We start from the raw sequence: 25413 nt of genomic DNA on the forward strand, positions 1-25413 counted from the left end.
AATCCACTCGCATCCTGTGCTTCCATAACAGCAGGCTCATATGGAAACAACAGCCTATCATGTCTACCACTTACTCAGGTAGCCCAGACCTCAAGCACTTTAGATGCTGATTTGAACCCTGGTGATGAATCAGTCTGTTCCATAAGTTACCTAGCACAGAAGCCCACAGAAGCAAGTAAGACCTCGACCACATTTCTGGCTTGCTATCATTCCCACTGTTCCCTCATCTTACATAGTCCACTAGACAACTATATCATATGTCTAACACCCTCTCCTCCCAACTCAGACTTTCAAAATTCAAGAAACACTTTCCAATACAAAGAATGGATGCTGTCGCTTTCACAAATAAGATGTTAATGGATTGACTCTTTTAAAACCTTGAGATACCACCTCACCTAATTGTCATCTATCAAATCCTTACACATACTGTAAATGGTTTTTATTTTTCTTTCATCCTTATTAGACTTGCAATTACAACAAAAACTGCTTTACCATAAATCCATTCTCTCTGAAATCAGCATGGAAGAAATCAGATTTTCCAGTTATGATTGGCAACCATTGGTTTTGTCATGTTCACTTTGATGGATACACTCTCATGAAGTTTATGCCATTTTCCCCTACTGCACTGCATAGTGATTGCTTCACTTCAGCATCAGTATTTCCTCCTCACCTTCTGCCACAGCCTCTGCTGACACTTCTACTTGCCTTTTATTCCCATTGTGGAGTGAAGCACAGGGTACTGGCAGAGGAACATAAATAGCCTCTCCTCCCCAGCTGAATGTCAGCAGATTCATTCACTATTTATGATATAGCCCTGGCATGACATTTTCACATATTAGATTTGTAATCATGTGTGTTTGAAAACATGAAGTCGCACACAGAAATAGCTAAGACAGAGGAGATGAAGAAGATGGATCCTATGGCCTTTGGTGGGAGGAAAGCCCAGTATGGCCAAGCTGAAAGTAGGGTTAGAATACCTTCTTATTCAGTATGTCAAAAAGGTGCAGGGGAGGCAGGGGGAAAATTAGTCCTGAGATATGGAAGCAGAACTACAGCAGACGGCAAGAATCAAAGCTAGAAGCATTTCAGGGTCTCTTCTGTATCACTTGGCAACAGCAAGAACAACTCAGTAAAATAAAGGTATTAGAGTGTAAGCCCATACAGTGTTAGCAGGTCACCTTGTCAATGTACAACAGACAAGTCCAGCATTTCCTGAATCAGAGTTACCACAGCCTTCAAGAGAACAAGATGTCCTTGGTCTCCAGAGACAGGGTTCAAAAGGCTCTCTTTCTGTTCACCACACCTCATTAGTAGCCAAGAGCAATAGTACATAAAATAGTAGACTGTTGTTCTCTTAATAGATTCTCAGAGCCAGCTCTTTTCTAAGGTGGAGTGAACTGAGTTTTGAGTTCTGCCAGTTTGTCCCTATTGCAGTTTGTCCTTTTGGTGACATTGCCAAAAATAAGGTGTTCTGTAAGCCAAAGGTATGTCCCCCAGTTAAAACACTGAGAGACCACACATACCCTTCATGGGGCTTTCAGCTACCTGCATAAACTCCACATCTGTGCCTTCATGCCTTTCCTGTCAGGGCTGGTTCAGAGAAGAGAGGACTCTCACTTCTCATTTATTACATTAATAGACTGCTGCATATGTTAACTAGAGTGAGGCTTAGTTCCGCATCAGGTCATTTAAAGAGACAACTGTTTTGGAAATAATCTTTCCCATTTGAGTATATTCATAAACAAACATCAGCACAAAGAGAATTAAACAAACCTAGCTACAAATAACCCACATGACCATTTTAAAGGCTCCATGTTTCAATAAACTGGCACTTTATTACAGGGATGATTCTTTTGTAACTAGAGAAGGGGAGATCATTTTAAACACTGCAAACTGATTAGTAAAGTGTTTTGCCTTCTCCCTGTATGCCATAGCTCCTCAGACAGGCAAACAGCAATTAGCTAGAGAAAAAAAATCACCTTTGTGATCTGGTTAGCTTAATCAAAAGACTATAGCCTGTGTTACAAAAACTGCAAGCCTACATAAAAAATAACACAATCTTTACAGGGATAAAAATGGACACTGCTTATTGTTAGCTTTCAAAAGCTAACACATGAGGGTATTAAATCAAACTCTGGACAAGTACCTCTGTATGATACACTGATCCCCGCAAATCATTCCTGTTTTGGTGATGGGTCTGTGACAAACTAAATTAAAGATGCCTATGTGTTCTCCCATTGGGGTACCAGTAAATAACTGTCTATTTTGTGCTGACTCCAGATTTCAGAACAAGGCAGCTCATTCTACTCCACTTTCCGTGATGCTAGTGAAGGTGGCCAATTGCATTCCAAGAAGAGCAATTGTCAGAAAAAGCCGGTGCTTGGACTAAAGGGCTATTGAAAAAGGGATGCAACTAGTATCTAGGGTGAGCACCCAAAATATTGATCAGGTTGGAGTGAAAAGTATTAGTCATACACAATAACAAGGACATTTAAGGGGGAAAGGTCATTATCTGGGGGAATTTGAGATTCCCCAGGCAGGAAGAAACATCTGGAGGACTCTGAAAAATGAATAGTACAGTAAAGATTGCTGTTGCTTAAAGGTACTTAGGAGATGTCTGTTGGCAAGAAGTGGTCTTTGGATCCTCCCATATCTTGAGGGTGAATCTTGGTTCCTAACTGTGGAGGCTGGTTAGAGTCAGCAAGAAGGCTGGTCTCTGGAAATGCTAACAAGGCTCTCAAAAGGATATCTTCATAGTCAGACAAGAGGATAGGAGTTTGATCAGCTGTATTTTTGTATGCAACTCTGCCCTCAAATTGTACAGTTATTTTTTCTTGCACAGATTTCTCTCTCCTATCTTTTGCTATGTTGTTGCCTTATTAATTGCCTGTGATAAAGTGTGATTTCAGGATAACTGATATTCTAGGCTTACCTCTTTTTGGAGGAGGAGACCCATAATATTGTACAATGCAAGAGGGAGACTCCTGGAACCAGCAAAGATTTCCCTGCTGCAGCTGCAAGGTCTGATGTGATGGCAGGTGGAACTAAGGCTTGCAAGGAAAAGGAGCTATATCAGGGGCACATGTTCCTTGAGACAAGCAGCAGAAGAGCAGGGAGAAACTTGGGCCTGTGGAAGCATCCTGACAGTTGGCTATGTGACAGAGGCAGATAATTCTGCCAGATGAAGAAGCCTAGATGTTTACAAGTTTGGATTCTCTCTGTGTCCTTAGTCCCTGCACTAATTATATATATTACTTTCAGTGGTGACTTTCCAGAAGTCACCACTCCTGGCCCAGGCATAGTTATTGCTCAGCAGGAGCTGGTAGAGGTTCACATCACCCAGTCTGCTTAGAGATGGGTTCATCCCACAGCAAATGAACACTCTGTCTGGTTCCAAGCTGAAAGTCCCCCTGGCTCTATCAACTTTCCTCTGCCCTAAAGAAATGGAGATACGCACTGTATACTACAGCCCATCTTGCACAGGGCTGATTAGCTTGCTGCATGGGTTTCAGTATCTTCTGACAATAAACAAATGATAAAACAGGAACCACTAGGCTGGACTTCTCAAAGAAGCCCAGGAGAATTAGGCAGAATTCAAGAGGAAGGTTGGACAACAAAGGAGATGTTGTCCAAAGTTGGCATGCCCAAGCTAGTTACAGGGAACCTTGCTCTGGCACCTTCAACAGTGAAACTGCAGCAGCAGCTACAACATGAGCTGAAAAAAAGTCCACTTCAAACCCAGGATAAACACATAAGCCAGGGGTGGGCAAAATGCAGCCCAGGGGCCAGATGTGGCCTGCCAGGCCATTGTATCTGGCCCACAGGGCCCCTAAAAAAATTTAGAAAATGAATATTCATCTGCCCTGGGCTGCCTGTCATGCAGCCCACGATGGCTTGCCAAAACTCAGAAAACAGCCCTCTGCCCAAAATAATTGCCCACCCCTGACATAAGCAGTTTGAGGTGGACCTCATGCTGCAGTATCAAGGTACCCAAGGTAACTGTAGTCACACTGTGAGACTGCAGTGTGGACCATACTTCAAGTCCTTTGAATGCTTTTGAAAATCCCAATCCCCCCTCCAGCAAAATCATTGTGTTCTCCACTTGAAGACACCAAAAAGCAGCTCCTACTACAAACTGATTTAAGTAACATGATCTGGACTTTCTCACATTTCCTGCTTTATCTACCAATAATAGTGTAGGTGCCTCATGTTCTGTACAGGTGCATAGTTAGCAAGCTGTAGCAGAGGTCTCTGACTTCCCCACTAAGCATCCAGCTTTCATCTCCCTGCCTGGAAGCTTGCAATGGAATGAATTCACCCCAATCGGGTCAGCTATTCTCAATCAGGACCACAGGACACCTGAACACATGTGTTAGTGCTAGGCACACCTGTAAAAGTTCTAGTTTGTGATTCCTGTATTGGAGCTTTGTTCTATTTCAGGGCTTTAAGAAGCATGCTTGGGAAAAGGGGGCTCTCCATTTGCCTTAGGGGCAACAGGCTTTCAGAAGGGTGGCAGCTCATGGTGGGGAAGCATCCAAATCATTTCTGAAACTGAACCAGACCTCATCTTCTCTCCCCACCCCCAGCTTTGCACCTGAAAGACTTGCTGATATCTTTTTTATTGTTTGAGGGCTCACGCTGCAGTTAAACAGGCAGAGTGAAGCTAGAGCTTTGTTTGTTAGTGCACCCAAGTGTGAACAGACATTAGCAAGTGAAAGAGGATGCACATGGTACCAGCACTGAACCTTTTGCAGAGCAGCACTTGAGGGAAAAAAAAAAAAGCTATCCCCCACTGTGTTGTCGAGGTTGACCACCAGAATTCACATTTGAGAGTGCTACATCCTGGGGAAAGGCTTTAATCGATGTTACTTGGCACTGTGCCACTAACACATGGCTGCCTCCACTCACAAGACACCACCTGTGAGAATCAGATGTGCTTTTTTTAGGACAAGATTGCCAACTGGGAGCACCGAAGAGGTTGACAGTCCTGAAGTTATAATCTCTTCTATAATAAAACTATTTCTAACTCTGTATGATAAAGATCATTGGAAACAAATCTTTTTGGCTGTAGTGTGCCAGGTCCTGGCTTGTAAGACACACAGAAAAGATAGCAATAGACTTCTTCCATTCCTTTCTCTATTATGAGGAAAAATTGCATTCACATCAGGTCTCCTGTGAACCCAATTTGTTGGAAGCAACTCCAACAAGTTAGAATTACTACCGCATATCTACACAGCAGTCATACACTATAGGAGGATGAACAGTTCCTCCTATTCATTTCACCAGCTGGGCAAGGGGTGGGGGTAATGCCCAACAGAAATTTATGACTGAAGCTTCAAGGAAGGAAGATGTCAGTCTCTTCCACCAAGAATTTCCCACCTAGAGAGTACAGGCTCTGTTTTCTGGAAATATCTGCTCCCATAAAGGAACTGGGAAAATAATTGCTGCAATCTGAGAGGCATTCACTCCAGCTTCCTACATCACTTTATTCTTCCTTAGGGGCCATCTTCTACATTGATTTGTTTGTTTCCTAGGGCTTAATCCTCACCCTAGAACATGCATCTTCAGCTTCTCCCTAGACAGCTTTGCCAACAAGCTCTTGCTCACACGGATCATTCTCCTTACCCAAAACCCTCCCTAAAGTCTGTCTCCAGCTGAGCAGAAGGGTTTTAGAATCCTTCCCTCACCCTTGCTTACAGTCTTCAGTTACCTGCTCCAAGAAGAAAATCAAAGCCTTAACCAGATTCAGTTCATCCTGTGATATTGAACACATATTGAACTATATGTGCTACAACCAAACCAAGTCAGGTGATGGGGTTGCAAAAGCGTCAAAATGAAAAGTGGGAATGGGACTCAGCTGTATCCCCATAATCAACGTAAACCGCAGCCTACAACACAACCAGATCCTACCATAGTCCAAATGTTAACCATGCTTTAACTGGATCAGTAGACAATGTTGTGACTGGATCATCTTACTCAGCTGTGGATATAATGTAGGCAATGCTTATTTCATGTGACCATTTCAAAAAATGTCGTTAAGTTTTTTGAATGTCACTGTTTTATCTGAATAATCTTCTCTTTTTTAACCTTAATTTTAAAAGCAACAATGAAAGGTCAGTCCTTTTGGTATCCTATCAGGATTTATCCCTGTACAATTTTTGTATAAAAGCTGAAGGTATTAACTTCCAACCATCTTTTAAATTTCTGCAAAGTGGAACTGCTTGTGAAAGAGGAATAACGTTTGTTTTCATATTTGAAAGTTGAACTCTCCCTGTATTATGTATTATAGGGACTGGGAGAAGAGTAAGAAATCTCTCTATGCTACTAAGAGTTGAAAATCATGTAATCTGTTTTTAGAGATGTAATTTTCTTAGAATTTTACAAGCCTTTTGTTGGAACTTTGACCTCTCAGTGTCATGATGACTTGGCTTGATTCTAAAGGTTTGAGTGGGTAGACTTTAACTACTGCTGAACTGTTTGTGCCAAAGGTCAGTGAAAGGAAAATTATTTCTCAATTTATAAGGTCACTGCTCTTACTTATTGCATCCATGTCAGTTTTCACTCTCCCAAATCCAGTCTGCAGAAGACGACCTCCACTAAGGATCTACACTTATGAACACAATTCCCAAAAATAATCCAATTGACTGCAATGAGTCAGAATTCACTGATTACATGCACAGACAAAGGGTTTATATACAGGCATCTTTCTGGTTTCTTTCCTCTGCTAAAATCTGATAAGACTTAAGGAAGTCAATCTTTTTTACTTTTAAAGTCTCTTTCAAAAAGCTAGGTCTACAACAAGGTAAGGGGAAAAAAAACACACAGAGATAAATGAAGGCATAGATTCTCTTTATAAATAAATAGGTGTTTTGTTACCAAAAGCATTCTATCATTTTACAATATAGTGTTTGATTTACATAGTAGTTTTGCAAAGTATATTTTCTTTAATGCTTATTCTTTAAAAAAATAATGTAACCATATGAGTTTGTGGCAAGGATTGTGACAGGATAAACGTTCCTTTTATTTCTCCTCTTTGGACAGAAAGGAAATCAGGTAGATCCCAGCTGGAAATTATGCTTTGGATATGTTAAGCCATGCCTTTGACACCATTGCAATTATGACTGAATTCTTCCAGCTACCATAGTTTGCTACCAAGCATATTATTGGGCTAGCCTGTCTTCTGTGAGGGGAAACTTAGCCTTCTTCTTTAGGTTGTTTATTTGTGAGCTGTTGCTGATATCACTCATTTTGAACAGGAAGAGTGGGGGAAAAGAAAAAATAATGTTGAAAACTACCTATAATTATCTGTGCAGCCCATGGCCTAGTTCTGCATGAGCATCCCATATAGGCGTATCACTAGGATGGAAGCTGAGAATGAGGCAAATGGAAGGAATCAATACCCAGACCAGCTACTTTGGTTTGATAGTAAGGAGAGAGTTTTCATCTTGGGTAGCATTTTCTTTCGTCTCACTTCAGGGTTTGGAAAACACAAATATCTTGAAATAATATTCCAAGTAGGCAGCTCAAATTATGAGCTTGATCTCCCTTTCCCTCACTCCGAGTTACCAATTACTTGTGCAGGACTAAGGTTACATACAGGTGAGATTCTTGAGAAAAGGTTCATGTTCTATTTTCCAACTGAGAATCGCTAATGCTCATAAAGATTAACTAATGTGAACTGGAAGAATAATGATAGTGCCTTTAACTGTCCGCTAAAACAAACAAATCGCCATAATGAAACGGCATGTAATTGATATATATTATAAGGCATGAACCTCTCTCATTTATGCTAAGCTAGGGACCATATGGGCAGTGGGCACCTTCTGAATTCGTGGTTGAGTGGGTTCATGAATCATATATCCTGACTGCAACTTTGGCTCTAGTGAAGTTAACCGCAATTGTAACAATGTCTTCAGTGGGGCTAGGGCTCAGAGCACCCCACCACCATTTTTCCAGTGCAGGGATACTGATACATATGATGATTGGGTGCTTTTAATTAGCATGGCTCACTAATTAAAGCACCACCCACTCCCACCTCCCAGAGCATGTATAAAAAAGCCCTTAGACACTAACTGACTGAGGGAGACATGAGCTTTCATAGTTAACAACCTACTTCTTCAGATGATATCTGACAGCATCTGATGAAGGATATCAGGAATTGGCAACCTTCTACTGACAGCAAGCCAGCCCCTGTGACCCAGTCAGTACTGCCCACCCCCTGCTCTGTGCAGAGGGGCTGATCTCTTACCTGAATATTCCAAACTAATCACTTTTTTTTTTCCTGAGCTCCTCAGCTCCTGGCAGATTTACAGCTAGCTGTAGGCTGCTGTTCTCACCAGCACCCAGATAAGTGTTTTAAATGTTCTACCTTAGTGCAGCAAAATGCTTAAGCATATGTTTTACTTAAAACAAAAACAAAAAAAACCCCACATGCAGTCTCTTTTCAGTGGGTAAGATATTACTGGTTCTAAGGGTGTCCTGCATTATAAATATAAGCTATCACAAGAAGCCAGTAATATCCTACCTATCATTGTGCACATGTTTTCACACGTGCGTGCACAAGCACATGCACACACAGAGCCATAAATAACAATCCTTAAGTGAATGGCTTACTGTATACTGGCATGTCCAGAGTGTTTTTGGCTAGAAGGTAAAGGGAAGAGTTTTGACCACACAGAATTATGTTTTCTAAGAATATTATCCCTGGGGAATTGCTCATGTTATTACTATTGCTGTAGAGTCTAGGGCTGTTGCTCTCCACAGCAGACACACATACGGTAAATGCAGTCTCTTCCTCACGAAGCTTATAATCTAAACATCAGGACACAAGTGGATGGAACAAATCATGGCGAGGCAGTGGGTAACAAAAATAATGGGATATTCTAGTACAGCTTAGCTGTGCGTACAACTCACCCAAACTATAAGGGTAAATCACAAGTCTTCTTGTGAATTATTGCATTTGTGGTTTAAAAAAATAAGCTGCTTTATAATAAAATAATTTTAGCAAATCTATTCTTCCTCAAGATACTTTATTTAGTTTTAGGTAATCTTTATAGGTTACTTTAATATAACTCTAAGACAGTTATTCAAAATACCAATAGGCACCACTCTGTTTTGTACCTTCTGATATTTTGGAGTGATTTATTAACAGCTAAATTACTTACTCCTATTTTAGATGGGATTTTTAAAACAATTTTTTCACTTTTGTCTTCACTTCACTTGAGATATATTGTAATTTGATTTTGCACCTACTTCATCAAAGCATTTAGGTCTGAGTTTAATTTTAAGTGTCTGCTGTAATCTGAGGGGATTTAAGCATATGCTTAAGTGAGTTGCTGAACTGGAAACTTAATCTCCCACTGTAACTCCACAAAATGTTTACAAATTAGAAAGATACACAGGGATTTTGATCATTTCCTTGGATAGCACCAGTGAAGAGATAAAGTTACTCTTATTACTGGTTGAATGCCAATGGTGAAGAACACACATATAAACAAGTCCATTCTTAATTTGTGTACTATAATCCTGAGAAAATGCCTCTTCTCCTAAAACCCAAGATTTTCAAATGGATCATCAATTTTGGATACATACATTTATGGTGTCTAAACTGAAATACCTTAAACGGACCCATGTGTCAGAAGACAGAGGATCAGCATTAAGTCTCAGCATGGTGTCTCAAGACAAACATCCAAAAATGAAAATACACAATGTTAAGTCATTTTCAAATATTATAATATGTAAATACATTATAAATGTATGCAACTACACTATATATTTGTATTTGCACACCATAAATACAGTGTGCATGCGTGCTTGTGTGCGTGAGCTGGGTCATTCTGGCTTCCCTGCTGGAAAGCTTTACCAACCTCCAGCATAAACCCTCACAGCTCTGAAAATTACTACAGTGTTTACAAAAGGTTTTATGTTCAACATGTCAAGTATGAAATAAAGCCTAGAACTGGTTAGAATATGCACACGTGTGTATGTATGTATGTGTATATACACACGTGTTTATGTATGTGTGTACATACACACACACCCTATCAGAGCACCACATTGTCTTCTACATCTACAGAAACAGGCCCACAGAATTTGACTTCTGTACAATGCAAAAACTGTAGGATCATATTGCTTGCATTGTAATTACTAGGGGTGCCTATACATGTGCTCCTGGGTGGTGGGGGAAGGGCATTTTAATTTGAGCAGCTTTTGGGAGCCACTAACTAAAACACCAAAGTGTCTCATGTGTTTAGCGTCCCACAGTTCAAAATGGCCACACTGGGTGCTTTAAAGCCTGTTCGACTAGCTTTAGTTAAAGCTCCCCACTGCTATTTTGAAATGTGGGATGAGGAATACATGCGACATGGCAGCACACGGGAGCATTGTAATTAGAACGCTCCAGCTGTCTGTCTGCTCCAACACATTCTAATAGAAACACTTTAGAGCACATGTATAGGCTGTGCTAGGTTGTCAGACTTAAAATCAATCCTCCAAAGATTGGGTTAAATGATCAAGCTCCTTGTGATCCAAAATCAAATTTAGAATCTTTCTCCTTACAAGCAAACTCTTTTTAAAACCTCTAATTTCTGCATTTGAAGTTAGTAAAATAATGCATACTCATAACTTGCATAAGCCAGTAAACATACCAAGCAAGCAGAAAATCTGTTGTCAGGGCCTCATACACAGTTGCAATGCTTTTTGTTTCAGTTTTACTGGGAAGTCATCAGCACTACCTGCGTCCCAGCAAGCTAAACCTCTCTATCTGAAATAACATAAGAGTGCCTGGTACCAACACTCATATTTGTAATGATACTACATGTCACTGCAAGACATAACATACTGAAAATGCTTATGCTCCTATTTTCTAAAAAACTCTGTTGCAACTTTATAGAAAAGCATCCAAAGATGTTTTGCAGATAACAGACAGAAAATTTTATTTAAAAATTGAATATTCCCTCATGAAATGTAGTAAATTAAATCTTAAATAAAAGTTGATGGTATACTGTCAAATATTTATAATTGACTAATTTAAAAAAAACAAATTTCAATTTTACCTTTCAAATATCAGGCTCTGAAATCTTAAAAGAAGAGTCTTTAAAAAACAAAGCAAGAACAAAAAAGGATGAAGATTGTTGTTCCCACTAACGTGGAGAAGAACATTTTCAGCGTGGGAGACACTGACTTTTACAGAATGAGACAGATTGTTACAAAGTGTTATCCAATACATAAAACAATAAATTAAAAGAAAAATAGTGGCTGGAGAAATTTGTGGTTTCCAATTATAAGTGATTTTTCACATTTTTCAAAAACATTTCTTGCAATTTTTCATGAATTTAGTATTTTTTTATCATCAATAAAAATGATACTAAGTCTTTCATAGTAACAGTTTTCTAGCATAAACAATAAAATAAGCTACTCCTAAGCAAGACCTAAAAGTCCCACTTGCTTTTGTACAATAAAATGATTTATACACAAGATCAGAGAATAACCCTATGCTTATGACTTGCTACTTACTGGCAGCATTGGTCAAGGCTTGGCTCTAAAGGGGTGATAGAGTCAATGTCATCCAGGCTACCACATTCTAGACGAAGGCTTCATTTACTAATGCAAATGAACTCACAGCCTATCAGGAAGCAGCTAATTAGAAGTGGTGAAATTAACTTTGTTGTCATTAAGAACTGCCATATACAGAACACCTAGCAGAGAGTTGTGTGCAAAACTGGTGAGCAAGATCCTCAAGTGGTGTGTAAACTCATATGGCTCCATTGACTTCAATGGCACTATGCTGATCTACAGCAACTGAGGATATGGGTTATTGTTTTCAGTGATAAATTAGTTTCTTATTGGTTGAATTTCAAACCAATCAAAATCCAGTCTTTATAAAATTAGTCCAAACTAACTGCACTTCTATCTACCTGCTATTTTGGTTTCTTAACCGATAGTATCATATAAATTTAGCATTTTGATAGATACATTACCAAATTTTGAAAAGCAAATAAATCAGTACGTTTCTGAGAGAAACAGTCTTCCTCAACAGCCCAAATCCTGCAAATTTCTCCACATATGTGGATCCTTATACCTTGGTACACCTGGAAAAATCAATAAGGATTCTCAGAGCAGCAAACAAGCTGTAGCATTAGATTAAAACTGTACAACATATATTTATGGTGCTAAATACATGCTTTGCATTAATACAGTCTTCCCTACTGCTCCTAAATGAATGCAATGGAAAGCCACTGTCCAGTGACATTGGGACAGACTCTCCATTGTACTGCACCAGTTCTAGCTGGGTATAAGTCCATGGAGTAGAGAGTCTAATCCATTATCTCTAAAACATATACTTGGAAACAAAGAACATGTAATATTTTTAGCAGCTTATTAATCTAGGAAAAATGTTATACAAATGAAAGAGTCACAAAAATATTTATCTTTTCTAGACAAATCTGTTGAAAAATTCTGAAGTCTAACTTATGTTTTTTGAGCACATTGGAACAACGCCACAGAGTTGAGTCTATTACTATTTATCATCTCATAACACAGAAGAAATAGTTCATTTATGTATTGCATTGCTAAACAAACCCCTTATATTTTCCCCTAAAATCTATCTGAAAGTCACATCTTGAGAAAATAATTCAATCTTCTTTTTAATAAACATTCATGTTTGTTATCTATGTCACTCTATATGGCAATACCATTTCAAGACTCAATAGGTGGTACTCAACTATATCTTCACATTATAAATTATCAGTAACAGATAATAATGCTTTCAATTTCAAATATTACAATCCTTCATTTTCTGCTAATCTACTTTTTCATGTCTATGCCACAGCAGCATATTCATTGGTTTGTTCATTTTTTTCACTTTCTTGTGGGCTGGTGATAGTTACTCTTGGGTTTGTTGATGTTTTTTCAGGATGAGAATCAGCCTAAAGAAAAAAGAACCAAATAGATATTTTCAGTTTGTTGGGTAACGGATTTCATTGCATCCCAATGTGTAGTTCATTAAATGTCATGCTAGAATTGATGTAAAAATGGAGGCTAAGAGTCTTGTTTATCTTAAATAAATAGGCTATGTAACAGCAAAAGGAGCAGAATTTTTACCCCAATTAGAGCATGTCTGTAGTTTATTCCCAACCAGCAAGCATACCTTCCAAATTGGACCTCCAAAAAGTGTTACCTCTCTTAATAGCATCAATCAGAGGTCAGCAGCCTATGTCCCGCAAACTGGATATGGCTTGCAAAGCCCTTGGGTTCAGCCCATGGAGCCATGGCTATGGCAGCATTCAGTGACAGGAGGGTCTCCCTTTGCCATGCCACAGTCAGCCACCTGGGGCTCTGACGGAGAGGAAGTTCTGCCTGCTCCATGTGGCAGATGAGAGGGCTTTTGCCATGCCATACTGGAGCTGAACAATGGGGAAGAGCAGTGGTTGGGCCCAAATGTCCATCCACCTCCAACCTGGGCTGGGTCATTCTGGCCCCCCTGCTGAAAAACTTTACCAACCGCCAGCATAAACCCTCGCAGCTCTGAAAATTACTACAGTGTTTCCAAAAGGTTTTATGTCACCATGTCAAGTATAGAATAAAGCCTAGAACTAGTTAGAATTAATTCCATTGGTAAATGGCCTTTCTTTCTGTGGTTCAACTGAAAATCAGTCTTACATACTGCACAAGTGGAAACAGAATAAGTGTCCATGTCAGAAATAAGAAATGTATATATAAATTTTCTTCTTTTCCTAATGGTACAGAACCAGGCAGTGGTCCATCCCACTTCAACACTGGGGACTGCAGTATTTTTATACATTATATTAATGTATTATATTACATTATATTTATACCTACCTACCACTTAGCCGCGAAAAGTCTGTTTCCTGATCAAGTTGCACATTGTGGTGGTTCCTGTGACACCAGATATTCCCACTTCCATTTCCTATAGCTGAAGGCCCTTTCTTATTAGCATACAGAGGAGTACAGCAGCAGTCATATCCAAGTGTGGTACTCTACTCTTTGTCCTAAGTGACAATAGTCATGTTTTTAAAGAGAGGGTCCCTTGCCTGTAAGAGCCTTAGTTCACTGTCTCTTTCAAACCAACCAACCAAAATAAATCAGTTATGCTGACCCAAATGAGAGTAGCAATATTTTTTAATGCAACTTCTGTGCATGGTGACTCATCCAACCAAAAAAAGTATTACAGTTCTTTAAACTAGTAGGCATGAACAGGCAACATTACATTGTGTCTCTGCTCTGACCAAGGGAACAATGAAGTATCAAACCATACAAGAACTTAGTTCTTGAGAGTGTAAGTGTTACACTTGTCCAAATTTCTGCCTACCCATGGAAGCAGGGCCAGCAGACTGGAGCAACAGATATATTACATACTTTCCAGCTGGAGAATGAATTCTGAAATCACTGCTCATAAGATTTCAGGGTAGGCTCTAGCGACACCTATACACATGCTGGACATGTACTCCAATGCATGCTAATCAGCAAGCATCAAAGCAGACTCATTTAATCAATTCTGCTAATTAGCATGCTCCAGCAGCCTCTGCTTCACATGTATTAAGCATCCCTGCACTTCAAAATGGTGGCAGGGGCAATTTAACCAGCTGTTGTTGAATGAGCTTTAGGTAAAGCACCCTTACCGCCATTTTGAAGTGCAGCACACTGAAAACACATAACACTGCCAGCACTTAGAGCAGCTCTCATGGCCGCTCTAATTAAAGCACCCCCCCCACCCCCACCCCCCGGAGCACATTGTTCCTCCAAAATGAAGTTTCATGGGCCTAAACTCAAGGCCCAGAAGCTTAGTGTTGGAATGAAGAGGTAACAGCATAATTGCAAAAAAGACTGAAAGGATAAACTGTTACCTGGCTTTGACGGTCGAACTCCTCTTGTATTTTTGCTTCCTCTTCATTGTGATTAACCTGTTCCATTGCTTCACCATTCTCTGCATTTGTTTTGCCATTTAAGGAGGTTGTCTCATCTTCCTCCTTTGAGCCAACCTCCTCATCTTCTCCCTGCTCTTCTTCATAATGCCCATTTACTTCCTCTTCATTTTCTTTCAGCCCATTCCTTTCATTAACAGTCTCCCAATGTTCCTCTCCATATGTTTCCTTTCCCTCATCTTTCTCTTCTTCCTGTTGGTCATTTTCTTCCTCATCTACAGTTTCTGCTGGCCTCTGATGAAAGCAAGAACAGTATTATACCATTGGCAAGCATCTGTAATCAGAAACAATGTACTGTAATATAGCATGTACAAAGGCTGTGGATAGACATAACAATTGAATTGTTTCAAAGGGCCAGCTGTACCACTTACAAGCCTTTTGAAATATCCCCAAAGTGTATGAAGGGCTCCAAAATGGTAACTTTTTAATGAGGTACTATTTTGAAATGTTTCATTTTTTTTGTTTCATCTCCATGGAAGATGGAGGGAGGGCAGGTGGACAGCCTGTGAGCTGTCTGGCTTCCAGGTCTCACTCTGGGTCCTGGCATACTGCTAGACCCTGCTGTGCTTCCTCACTTATTGCTAGACCCAGAGCCAGGTTTACCACCCAACCCCCACCACCCTCCCCTGCCATTCCCCTACCAACTCCTAAGGTCCTCACCAATGCCAGGGTTGGGACCTCCAGCTCCAATTTCCTCTCTCAGGAAAACAGAGAAGTAGGGAGAGAGAAGTAGAAGAAATTGGGGCTGGAGTATAACTGTCCCGGTGGCCAGCCTCCACCTGGGCCTGAAGTTTGGCACATTAATTTGATAGCAACAAACTGGATTTTGTAGTAGTCAAATATATCTTCTCTTCAAACATACTCTCATTATTCATTAAAAAACATTTCTGGTTGTGAAATATCATTTGACATTTGCAATTTGATTGTGCAAGGTTGGAGAACAGGCAATCTGAGTCACTGCAAGAACACTAATTTGGTGGAATAGTACATCGTGTCCTTTTACCAATGAGGAAGTTACCTTACACTCTTTCACCACCACAGCACTACATCCAATACCACTCATTCAAAAGCAAAGTCCTCTTTTCCTTCTTCCTTTCTGTGTTTGAGTGTACACCCACATACCCTTTGGCTATAGTCATTCTGAGCAACAGTAGAACATTTCCCAAAAATGCCCCTACTATAGGCAGGGCGTAAAAAGGCAAGAAAGCAACATCTTGAATTATTGGTGGGTTGTTTGGATAAGCAAATACCAGCTGCAAAAGTCTATGATAAACGGTTCCCCTGGCTGCTGAGAATGAAACTAATATTCCCAAAGAAAGCCAGGCACCCTTAAGGTGCGAGTAAAAGCCATTGTAAGAATACTGGCAGATGATTAGTGTCTCCTGATTAAATTTCTCCCCTTCATTTTGACATTTATGTGGCAACATAAGAAAATTATACTGCATTATATTCCATCAACACAGTATCAAATAGGATGTGCTATTTTATTGCACTAAGCCACAGATTCACTGTTACTAGAGTTACTGCAAAAGCTCAGGCAATAGCTTTTTAAGCACAATGGTCTCAACGTGTTCCTTATTAAAATTTTCACGACTTATTTTCATCTGGTAGCATCAAATTGGCCCTACTACTATTAACATAAAAACAAACACAAGCCTTTCTACACATCTTGAGAAGCTCAGCATGTAAACAGACTTGAACCAGATATTGTAATTGCCAGTATTGCCAGATATCAGAGAATCTTCAGTCCCAAGTTAATTCTTAGAAGTTCCCTGCTATTCCATCCCTTGTGAATTACTTATTAAAATAACTTTGTGTTGCATATTTTTCCTTTCATGTTACCTATCACATATGGCATGTTGTAGGCATCTTACACTATTTCAAGTGTAGGGTTAAAGATATAAAATAATCAGCGTAACAGTTCAGTTTTCCTCATGTTCCATTATGAAATTCATCAATTAGACTGCCTCAAAAGGAAGAAGCAAATCCACTCAAGGTTCCTGACTGCCCTGCTCCCTGCATCCTCCCCAGCTGTCCTTACATTCTCACATCAACCCAAAATCTCATGAAAAAGTTGGCTTTTGCAATGCACTCAGAAAACTAACAAATCTGGGTTCTGGCACACCAAGCAGTGAGAAACAAAACCTACGAGTCAAGCTGGCTCACTGAAAACATACATTCCTGCTTCTGCTTGAGGTCATCTAATGATCACAACTGCAGCAGTATCATATGAAGAGAGGGGGCATCTAAAATAGACTAGGATCATTTAGGTATCCAGAGGTTAAAACTATTTAGCAATTTAGAGGTTAAAGCAACATCTTGACTAGAAAATTACTGGACACCAGAGCATCTTCTCAAATACTTTCCAAAGCTAACATTCAGGTCTCATCTATGTTAGCCTGACCATTTGAACTCTACGCTGTTAGAAAACTGTACTGATGCAAAACAAGATTAGCAAAATAAATCTCAATGTGAATATTTTGAATGTGGTTGAAAGGTTCCTAAGCTCTAAAGATATCCTAAGTACACTGCAACATTTATTGTTACTACCAAAGACAAAAGTATACACAAGTAATTTCTACAGCAAATAATTGAAAAGCAGTGTTCATTTGGATCTAATCTTCTTTCAAGATGGCATTACCTAATTAAGGATGTTGCCAGTGCACATTTAAGTCAGCGTCATCCCCACAGGAAAAGGCCTTTTATTTTTATACACTGTGCATGTAAGCTGGCCTAAGTTGCGTGCAAAGACATAAATGCATTTAAAAAGTAAAGAACACCACAGAGCTGATCTCTTATGATGTACAATGGGGACACAAGTTGATTGTAGGCAGAAAACTGAAGGTCAAGTTGCCCAGTCCCACACTGTTCCTTATATCAAAATAAAGTTTGATATTCTCTACTGGCATGAAAGGGAGAGTTTGAATTGATACATTGGGCTCTAATATTACACAAGACAGCATGCTCCGAGTCAAATACATGCTACAGTACCTTTAAAATTCTAAGTTTACATGCATTTGGGTCAATTGTTTTAATGCCTACTGCTCATTATTCATAATTGATACAGGGTCAGGCATGAACTTGGGAAACAGACATACCTAATAAAAATTAGTGGCCATCTGCTAAAGAGAGAGAGAGAGAGATTTGTGGCCCAAATCCTGCAAACGCTGCATATGCTTGATTTTATCCATAGGAACAACCCTGGTGATTTAAAAAACAGTAGTTAATTTAAGCACTTGTGTAAGTGCTCACAGTATCAAGACCTGTTCCAAATCCCACTGGAGGGAACAGGAGCCTTTCCACTGAATTCTCTGAGCTCTGACACAGGTACAAGTTCACCTGAGAATGTATCCGTTAAGTATGGAAGATATTACAATCATATTCTGATTTGGAGTATATCAGAATAGCTCTGTGAAAGCTAATACAGCTATGCTGATTTAAACCAGCTGTGAACATGGTCGATTATGTCTCAACACAAAGCACTAGGTTCATTTTCAGTAGTTAGTCATAGTTGTGATAATACAGGGAGTACCAACGAACACAAAGTCGTACTGCATAGCTGCTTTCTTGGCTAAATCTGTTCCCAGCTTTGGAGCGCTCGTGCTTCCCACAATCACCTTTGAGGTCTCTTCTGTATCTGCTCACTTAGTTTTCATCTGCTACTGGCGATTAGATCCAATTGTCCAAATTACCAGGGCATAGTGTTCCTACTAAGTTTTTGTCAAACAAACTTATTTCTCAGATGCTGAGCCATTCACATCATGTTATGATGGTTCTGCACTGCTGTGAAACCATGCTGTGTCCATTATGTAAGACCACTCCATCCAAATGCTGCAGCACAATATAATGTCTTGATACACAAACTTCAAGACCCAAATTCTTGCAGGCTAGAGCCCTAATCCCACAGCTAGATTTGGGCAAATAGACTCTTGCATCAGGGAGGAGCCCAGTGGGCTTAGAAGCAATGTCTGGCTTACAAAGAAACAATACAGATCTATTGCAACTGGAAATATCAAGCCCATTTTAGGAAAAGTGCCAACTTTTTCACCTAGCAGAAGCAGTTCCAATAAATGGATACAATCCACCATTAAGAGATTTAAGCATCTCCACATGCTATGCACAGATTCCTTAAGGATGCGATGCACTTCAAATCCAGAGTGCCAATTCTTCAACTATACTTCTCCAAGCCTAAATGAAGCCAGGAGCAAGAATTTTACTGGCTAGTGTGCATCACAGCCAACACAGTCTCACAGCAGTGCTTGGCAAATACCAGAATCCAAGAACCAGAGGAGTAAAACTCATTTCCCTCAGGACAGAAGGATGAAAGAGGCTACCTCAGCATCTCAGTTGGATGCCAGCAGTCAGCTGTGACTAAGAGTAGCTCAACATGAATACCATCAGATGGCTATGCAGTGGCCTACCTGACATGACTTTGTGGTAGGGTGCGTTTTCCCAGCCAACACGTATCCAATCAAAAAATTCAAACCAAAAGAAAATCTACGAGCACAAACTAGTACAGTTAATGGCAGTCTCAGCAAATGTCAAGGACTGAACCAGCATAGGGACAACTACACTTTACATAACTATACTTGAGTTGATTCTTCCTGGTAAGAATTCAGAAGTAGCGACAGCAGTACGGAAAAGGTTTCACAGCCACTTTCCCCAAGTGTGAGAAAAAGTGAATGTCTAGAGCTGTCAATCCAGCACCTCTAACAAGGACCAAAATCTCCCCAAAACCATAGAACAGGGTAGAAAGATGACTGAATAATATTCCTTAAGGGTGAAAGAACTGATGAGTAAGAAGCAAAGGGGTGAATGACTGTTCTCTTGTGTCCTGCCCCCTGGAGTCAAAACAGCTAATAGCAAGTAGTTTTTCCTTTGTTATTACAAGAAAGAGGAAAGATATACTGTGAGTAGTGCAGAAATCTTTAAATTAGGTAAGAATAATCTTTTTAAGCATAGACAACCTTTTTGAAGTTCACCACTTTAAAATTAAAGGAATTAAAAGGTCCATCTTTCAAACCAGGCTTCCCTTTTTCTGAGCTTAATTCTGCATCCATACTGGTTGTCAGTGAAACCCTGGGGGCCACAAAATACAGAGGCCTGCAGCCATATTCTGAATAAGTGCAAAAGCTTAGAGCCACTGATAGTTAATGGTTCTACATCAGTTTTCATGGATGGAGGAGCTGGCCTCTGATTTCTAAGTGGGTTAATGCTGATCTAACATCAATTTAAATGTGGAGTAGAGGTAAATTTTGGTTACATTCAAAAAGCATGGTTATGCTGAATGCTAACCAGAACTGAGAGTTTAAAAACAAGGGTAGATTCGGATTACTTTTCTCATGCTACTAGTTACTAAGAGCTACATAACCAAATGCCACCATCATTCAAAAGCAGTAAATCAGGAAGGCTTTTTTACACTGAAGCGTCTGACTTCCTTTCTTTTAAGAGTGCTAATGTAACCTCTCAGTATGTCTGTGCATGGCTGTCATTAACACATTACAAAGTGCAATGTCAGAAAAGCTTTAAAAGGTAGAAATTATGTTACGTAGGGAAAATGCACTTTTAAATAACAGGTGGAGTGCACTTTAATGCCAGACATAATTTTGTTTCACTCAAGCCATTTGGAAAGGTTTACTCAGGTAATGGTCACAATAGACCACTAATGAGGTAAAAAACAAAATCCTAATTGTCACAAATATTGGCAAAAACACATTTCTTGAATACAACATTAGCATCACTTAAATTTAAGGCAACAAACACCTTTCAGACATAACTACTACTACTACTACTACTACTACTATCGTCCAATGAATAATGTGCTATAGATAAGTTGCATATATTCCAAAAGCAAAACATTTTGTTCCAGTACCACTTAGGGTTGCTAAGTGACAACAGCATATTTACCTATCACATCATTTATAAAACCTAAGGACTTAAAAGCAAGTACATGAATAGTTAAGGGCTCATCAGTCTCACACTTCCCACAGAGTAAATGTCCGATTGTTACAGAGTACGAAAACGTGTTTATCCTCATAGCACAGCAACTTTAAATTCTGACCAAACCAGGAAGTTTTTTATGTCATTTTGTTAAACTGATTTCAGTATCTAGACAGTTAGGGCTCTTATAGATGTGCAGGGAAGCTGCTGGAACATGAAAACTGATGCACTCCAGCAGCCTTCTGTGTCACAACCCTAGGCTGAAAAAATGCTGGCAGAATGCTTTAAATAAAACATGTTCAAGGCACTTTAGATCAAAGTGCCCTGCTGCCATTTTTTCAGCGCGGAGATGCTGATACACGATGCACAGGTGCTTTGAATTAGTACGGCTTGCCTATTAAAACACCCTGCACTGCGTCCCAGAGCACATGTAAAAATGTCCTTAGATACTGATTTTCTTAGGCACTCAGCACCCAACTGCAGCTGAACCAGAGTTAGTGGAAGCTGTACAATTTAGTACAACTGAAAAAAAATTAGGCTCTAAAATTCAGTCATGGAATGTGGAAGATGGATGTCTGCCTATTCCTGTAGACCAGTGTCTGCAACACGTGGCTTATGGCAACATTGCTCTCAGCCTCAAAAAATTTTGCTTTCTGTGGATACATGTTTCTTCAGGTTGACAGGGAGAGTAAAAACCAATGCTGCCTACAACCTCTTACTCAGTATTGTCGCCCATAAGCCAGCAAAGGTTGATGACATTGCCTAAAATCAAGAGGCCAGTTTGGTAGGGAATGGAAGAAGAATCATTTTACCAGATTCTGTCATTTCCCCTTGCACATGAGAAATAACCAGCTAGTACACTGATCAACAGCAATATTTTGTCTCCATCTGCTGCTCTGGAAGAGAGTCAGGTCTCATTTTTAAATAATGTCCATGTCTGTGTCTATGTTAACCCGTACCTGAATTTCAGATGTTGCGGGTTAGTATGATCTCTTGGGCACACATGGGGACAATGAGACTTTGAACAATTTGCAAACTTCAAGAAGTCATTCTGAAGTATGAAAGTATTAAAATTACTCTCAGTTTTCAGAAAGTGCTCTACACTCAATGCAAATGAATATTAAACATTTGAAAGTGCAACAGGGGGCCTACCGGGGCCAATCTCTGTGTGGCCCTGCCTACCTGTTCTTTGGCTAACTGCCCGCCTTCTCACCTGCCACAGCTTGGTCTTAATCGATTAATTAATAGATGTAATTAGGTGGGAGGCTGCCCATTTTCTGCCCCGCTGCTAGGGGGCTCTATCTGCAACTCCATTCCACCCCTACACCACAGCCCAAGCCTCGCTGATGACATCATGATGTTTTCAAAAATGCCAGTCCCCCACGATGGGGCCCAGAATCCTGCTATAGGACCCCCAACTGAGTTCCTCCCTTCAGGCAGACTCTGCCACCGTCATACCGGGCCACATCTCCCTGCCACCAGTTCCTCTTCGGGTGTGGTCCCCTCACTGGGACCTTCGGCTCACACTAGCCCCGGGCCCACCTCCAGGCCAGTCGGGACCCCAGGCCCATGGCTCTTGGGCATCCCTCTCGTTGGGCCTCCTTGCCCTTCTGACCCTCCTGGTCCTGGCCCCCACCTGGGCCAGTCAGGGGAAGCTCTGGCAGGCCTTGATGCATGACCCATTCTTTTTTCCTGGGGCCCTGCTCTCTGGGTCCTCCTCCACAGATGTGGGGAGCTGGGGTTACCTCACACCATGACTGGTGCCTCAGGGTCTCACAGGGGACTCTCACTCCCACCCTAGGCAGCAGGTCATGGTACTACTACTGGTGTAGTATTAGACCCAAACTCTGCCTCCCCACATTGGAGAACTTACTGGGGTCAGGACTCAGCTCTCTCTCTCTGGCTGAGCCCCCTCATGCTGGGGGGCTCCACACTGCTCGTAACACACTCGGGGTCTCAGGGTTTCCCTCCACAGGTGGGCTCAGGTGGCCATAGCCGTGCCTGGCCCCAACTCTCCTCCTCGGGGGTCTCAAATCCCCACAGGGCTCAGGTGGCCTTGGCCACACCTGGCCTTTAACTCTCCTCCTCAGGCCTTGCACCCCCACAACCACCTCCAGTGTAAGCAACTCACCCTTAAGGGGTTAAGGCACCCCAACCCACCTTTCACCGGGGTGATCACTGGCCTAGCATTTCCTGGGGGGCTCCCGCACCACTGGGAGCCCCACCAGGCCACCCACTCCCAGCACGGTGTAGTTTCTGGTCATACCCAGAACCAGGAGCTTCCTGTCATCCCCTACAGCTCCACCCTTACCTCCAGATGAAACTCGGCAGCCCTCAGGCCAGGCAATGTTGTTGTCCGCTCCAGCAGGCAAACTGCCTCGTTTATATAGGCAGCCCTGAGCTCAAAATGGCTGCCCTCATCAGGCACCTGAAGGCTGCCAGCTGGAGGGCCTTAAAATGTCAGGCACACCTAGTGCCCTGCCACAGAAAGTTTGAGCATTTTTCCAGTTTGGGAATCTTTTTCAGTAGGGGAGGAGGCACTTTATGAAAAGAGGGGTTAGAGTCAGTTTTATAATACAGCTTTGGTTGCAACCATATCTCTGGAGAATCTATTCCTCTCAATAATAAGCCACACATACATATATAAAACAGAACTAGACTCTTTCTGCTAAGCACCAAATATCACAGACTTCTAGGGTTACCATATTTCCAGTTCCAGAAAAAGAGGACACCTGTCATGCACACACAGGGGGGAAGCGGGCAGTATATGATTGTGAGGGGCAGTGATATGCCAGTGCCCTGGTCCTGCCCATTCTATTGCCCCTCACTTCCAAGCCACAGCCCCACCCCACCCCAGCCCTGTTCCTGCCCCTCACTCCAACCTGGAGACCACTGGCCATACTAATGCCTCTCACTCCCTACCTGCAGCACCCTGCCCCCTGGGCCATACTGGTACCCCTCACTCCCAAACCACAGTCCTTCCTCCCCCACCCAGTCCCTGCCGATACCCCTCACTCCCAACCAGCAGCCCCCTGCTCGGCACTCCTGACCCATAGTCCTCTGCCCCCGCCTTCCCTCACTTCCAAGCCACAGCCCCTTGCTCCCTCTGTCTCCTGGCAGCCCTGCCCCTGAAATCTTTTTTCCCCACAGTGGGCTGCTGCTTACAACCCAGCCCCTTCCACAAGTTGCACATACAACCCATGGTGATCAGATGCTGCTGCAGAGAAGCTAAACCAAACTTGGGGACATCTCCACTGCCGCTGGGGGGCCACACAGCTCCCTGCTACCCCTTCCCTGTCCCCTTCCCCACCCAGCTTCAGACCCAGCACCTGGACAGTTTTTCCCAGTGCTGGCAAGCACCCAGCCACCCCCCCATCACACAAAATCTAGGACATTTGATCATATTTTTTTTAAAAACCGCCTGGACAGAGATCAGAAGATCCAAAAAGAGAACATGTCTGGGAAAACCAGGTCACATGGTAACCCTGCTAGCACTTCAGCTAAGGAAAGCATGTGGATTTCTTTTTGAATTGTAAGCAAACAAGAGAAACATTGTATGTGTAACATTCTCTCATATACATATATATTCTGGCTCCATTGCTGAGTATACAGCCATGGAGCCAAAAACAAAACCAAAAGGAAAAGAAAGGTCCTTATAAATTATTATACACTAATGATAATCAACAAAGAAAACTTTTCAGTTACAATGATGCTGTGTTCAAATATAAATTGAATGCATGATATCAAGTCTATATTCTTCCTAAATGCCATTTTGAGAAGCCTGCTGATTTTATACGACAGGGAGCAACTTATGTAATGGGGAACTGTTCCTCATGAAATGGTCTGGCCTTTATAATGGAGCAATCTCTCTTGGAGCTGCCAGTCTGTTTTAAGGCTGAACTGATGCTAACTTAACTGCTTCCGCCTTTGGCAACAGAGAGAGACTTTGCATCTAGTTCACTGAGGTGAAATTCAGTTTATGTCTACTTATGCTTCATGTCTAAAAACAGTGACTCAAAGGTGCAAAACTTCTCTTACAGTATATTCAAACTACACAGGAGGAACATAAGTGAGTTACAAACTCTCAGCTCATATCACATCTCCAGTAAATGTAAAGTGACAGGTGACATCAAACAAATATTAAATCAGGGTACATGTCTGCTTTCAAGCAAGATGCTTGGCTAGCAAAGCTTCCCACTGTAAGAACATCCATCACAGCCAGATGGGCCAAGGCCTGGTAGACAATTTAGTGTCCCAAAATCTTTCCAGTTACCTGCAAAAGGAAGTAAATGGGAGTATGAAGAAGGGAGACACTTCTGGATGCATTCCCTATTGTTTAGACATAAATATGAGCCAGTGTTGTATCACCATTGTCACATTACTCCCTGGAGCTACCCCAATCAGCAAACTCACAGTCACATATGCTTTTTAAACTGAGGGTGGCATCTTTCAGTTCTTAGATCCACTTCTTGCTTTAAGAGTTAGGATGGAAGTCAGCCTCTAGGGATACACCTTAAAGTAAGACAAGCTT

General features: G+C 41.2%; 1 protein-coding gene across 2 annotated transcripts in view; it reads right to left on the reverse strand.

Annotated features, from left to right (window-relative positions):
• Positions 1–6832: 6832 nt before the first annotated feature.
• Positions 6833–25413, reverse strand: part of DCDC2 (doublecortin domain containing 2) — a 94390-nt gene continuing 75809 nt past the window's right edge. For both annotated transcript variants that reach the window (XM_090039481.1, XM_090039480.1), the window contains 2 exons: positions 14865–15176; positions 6833–12926 (listed from right to left, as the gene is read on the reverse strand). In XM_090039481.1, the coding sequence (XP_089895607.1) occupies positions 12819–12926; positions 14865–15176 (420 nt within the window). In that variant the 3' untranslated portion in view covers positions 6833–12818. The remainder of the gene's footprint in view (positions 12927–14864; positions 15177–25413) is intronic.

Source organism: Crocodylus siamensis, chromosome 3 (assembly GCF_052110815.1).
Source record: "Crocodylus siamensis isolate JL-2025a chromosome 3, ASM5211081v1, whole genome shotgun sequence".
Lineage (NCBI taxonomy): Eukaryota > Metazoa > Chordata > Crocodylia > Crocodylidae > Crocodylus > Crocodylus siamensis.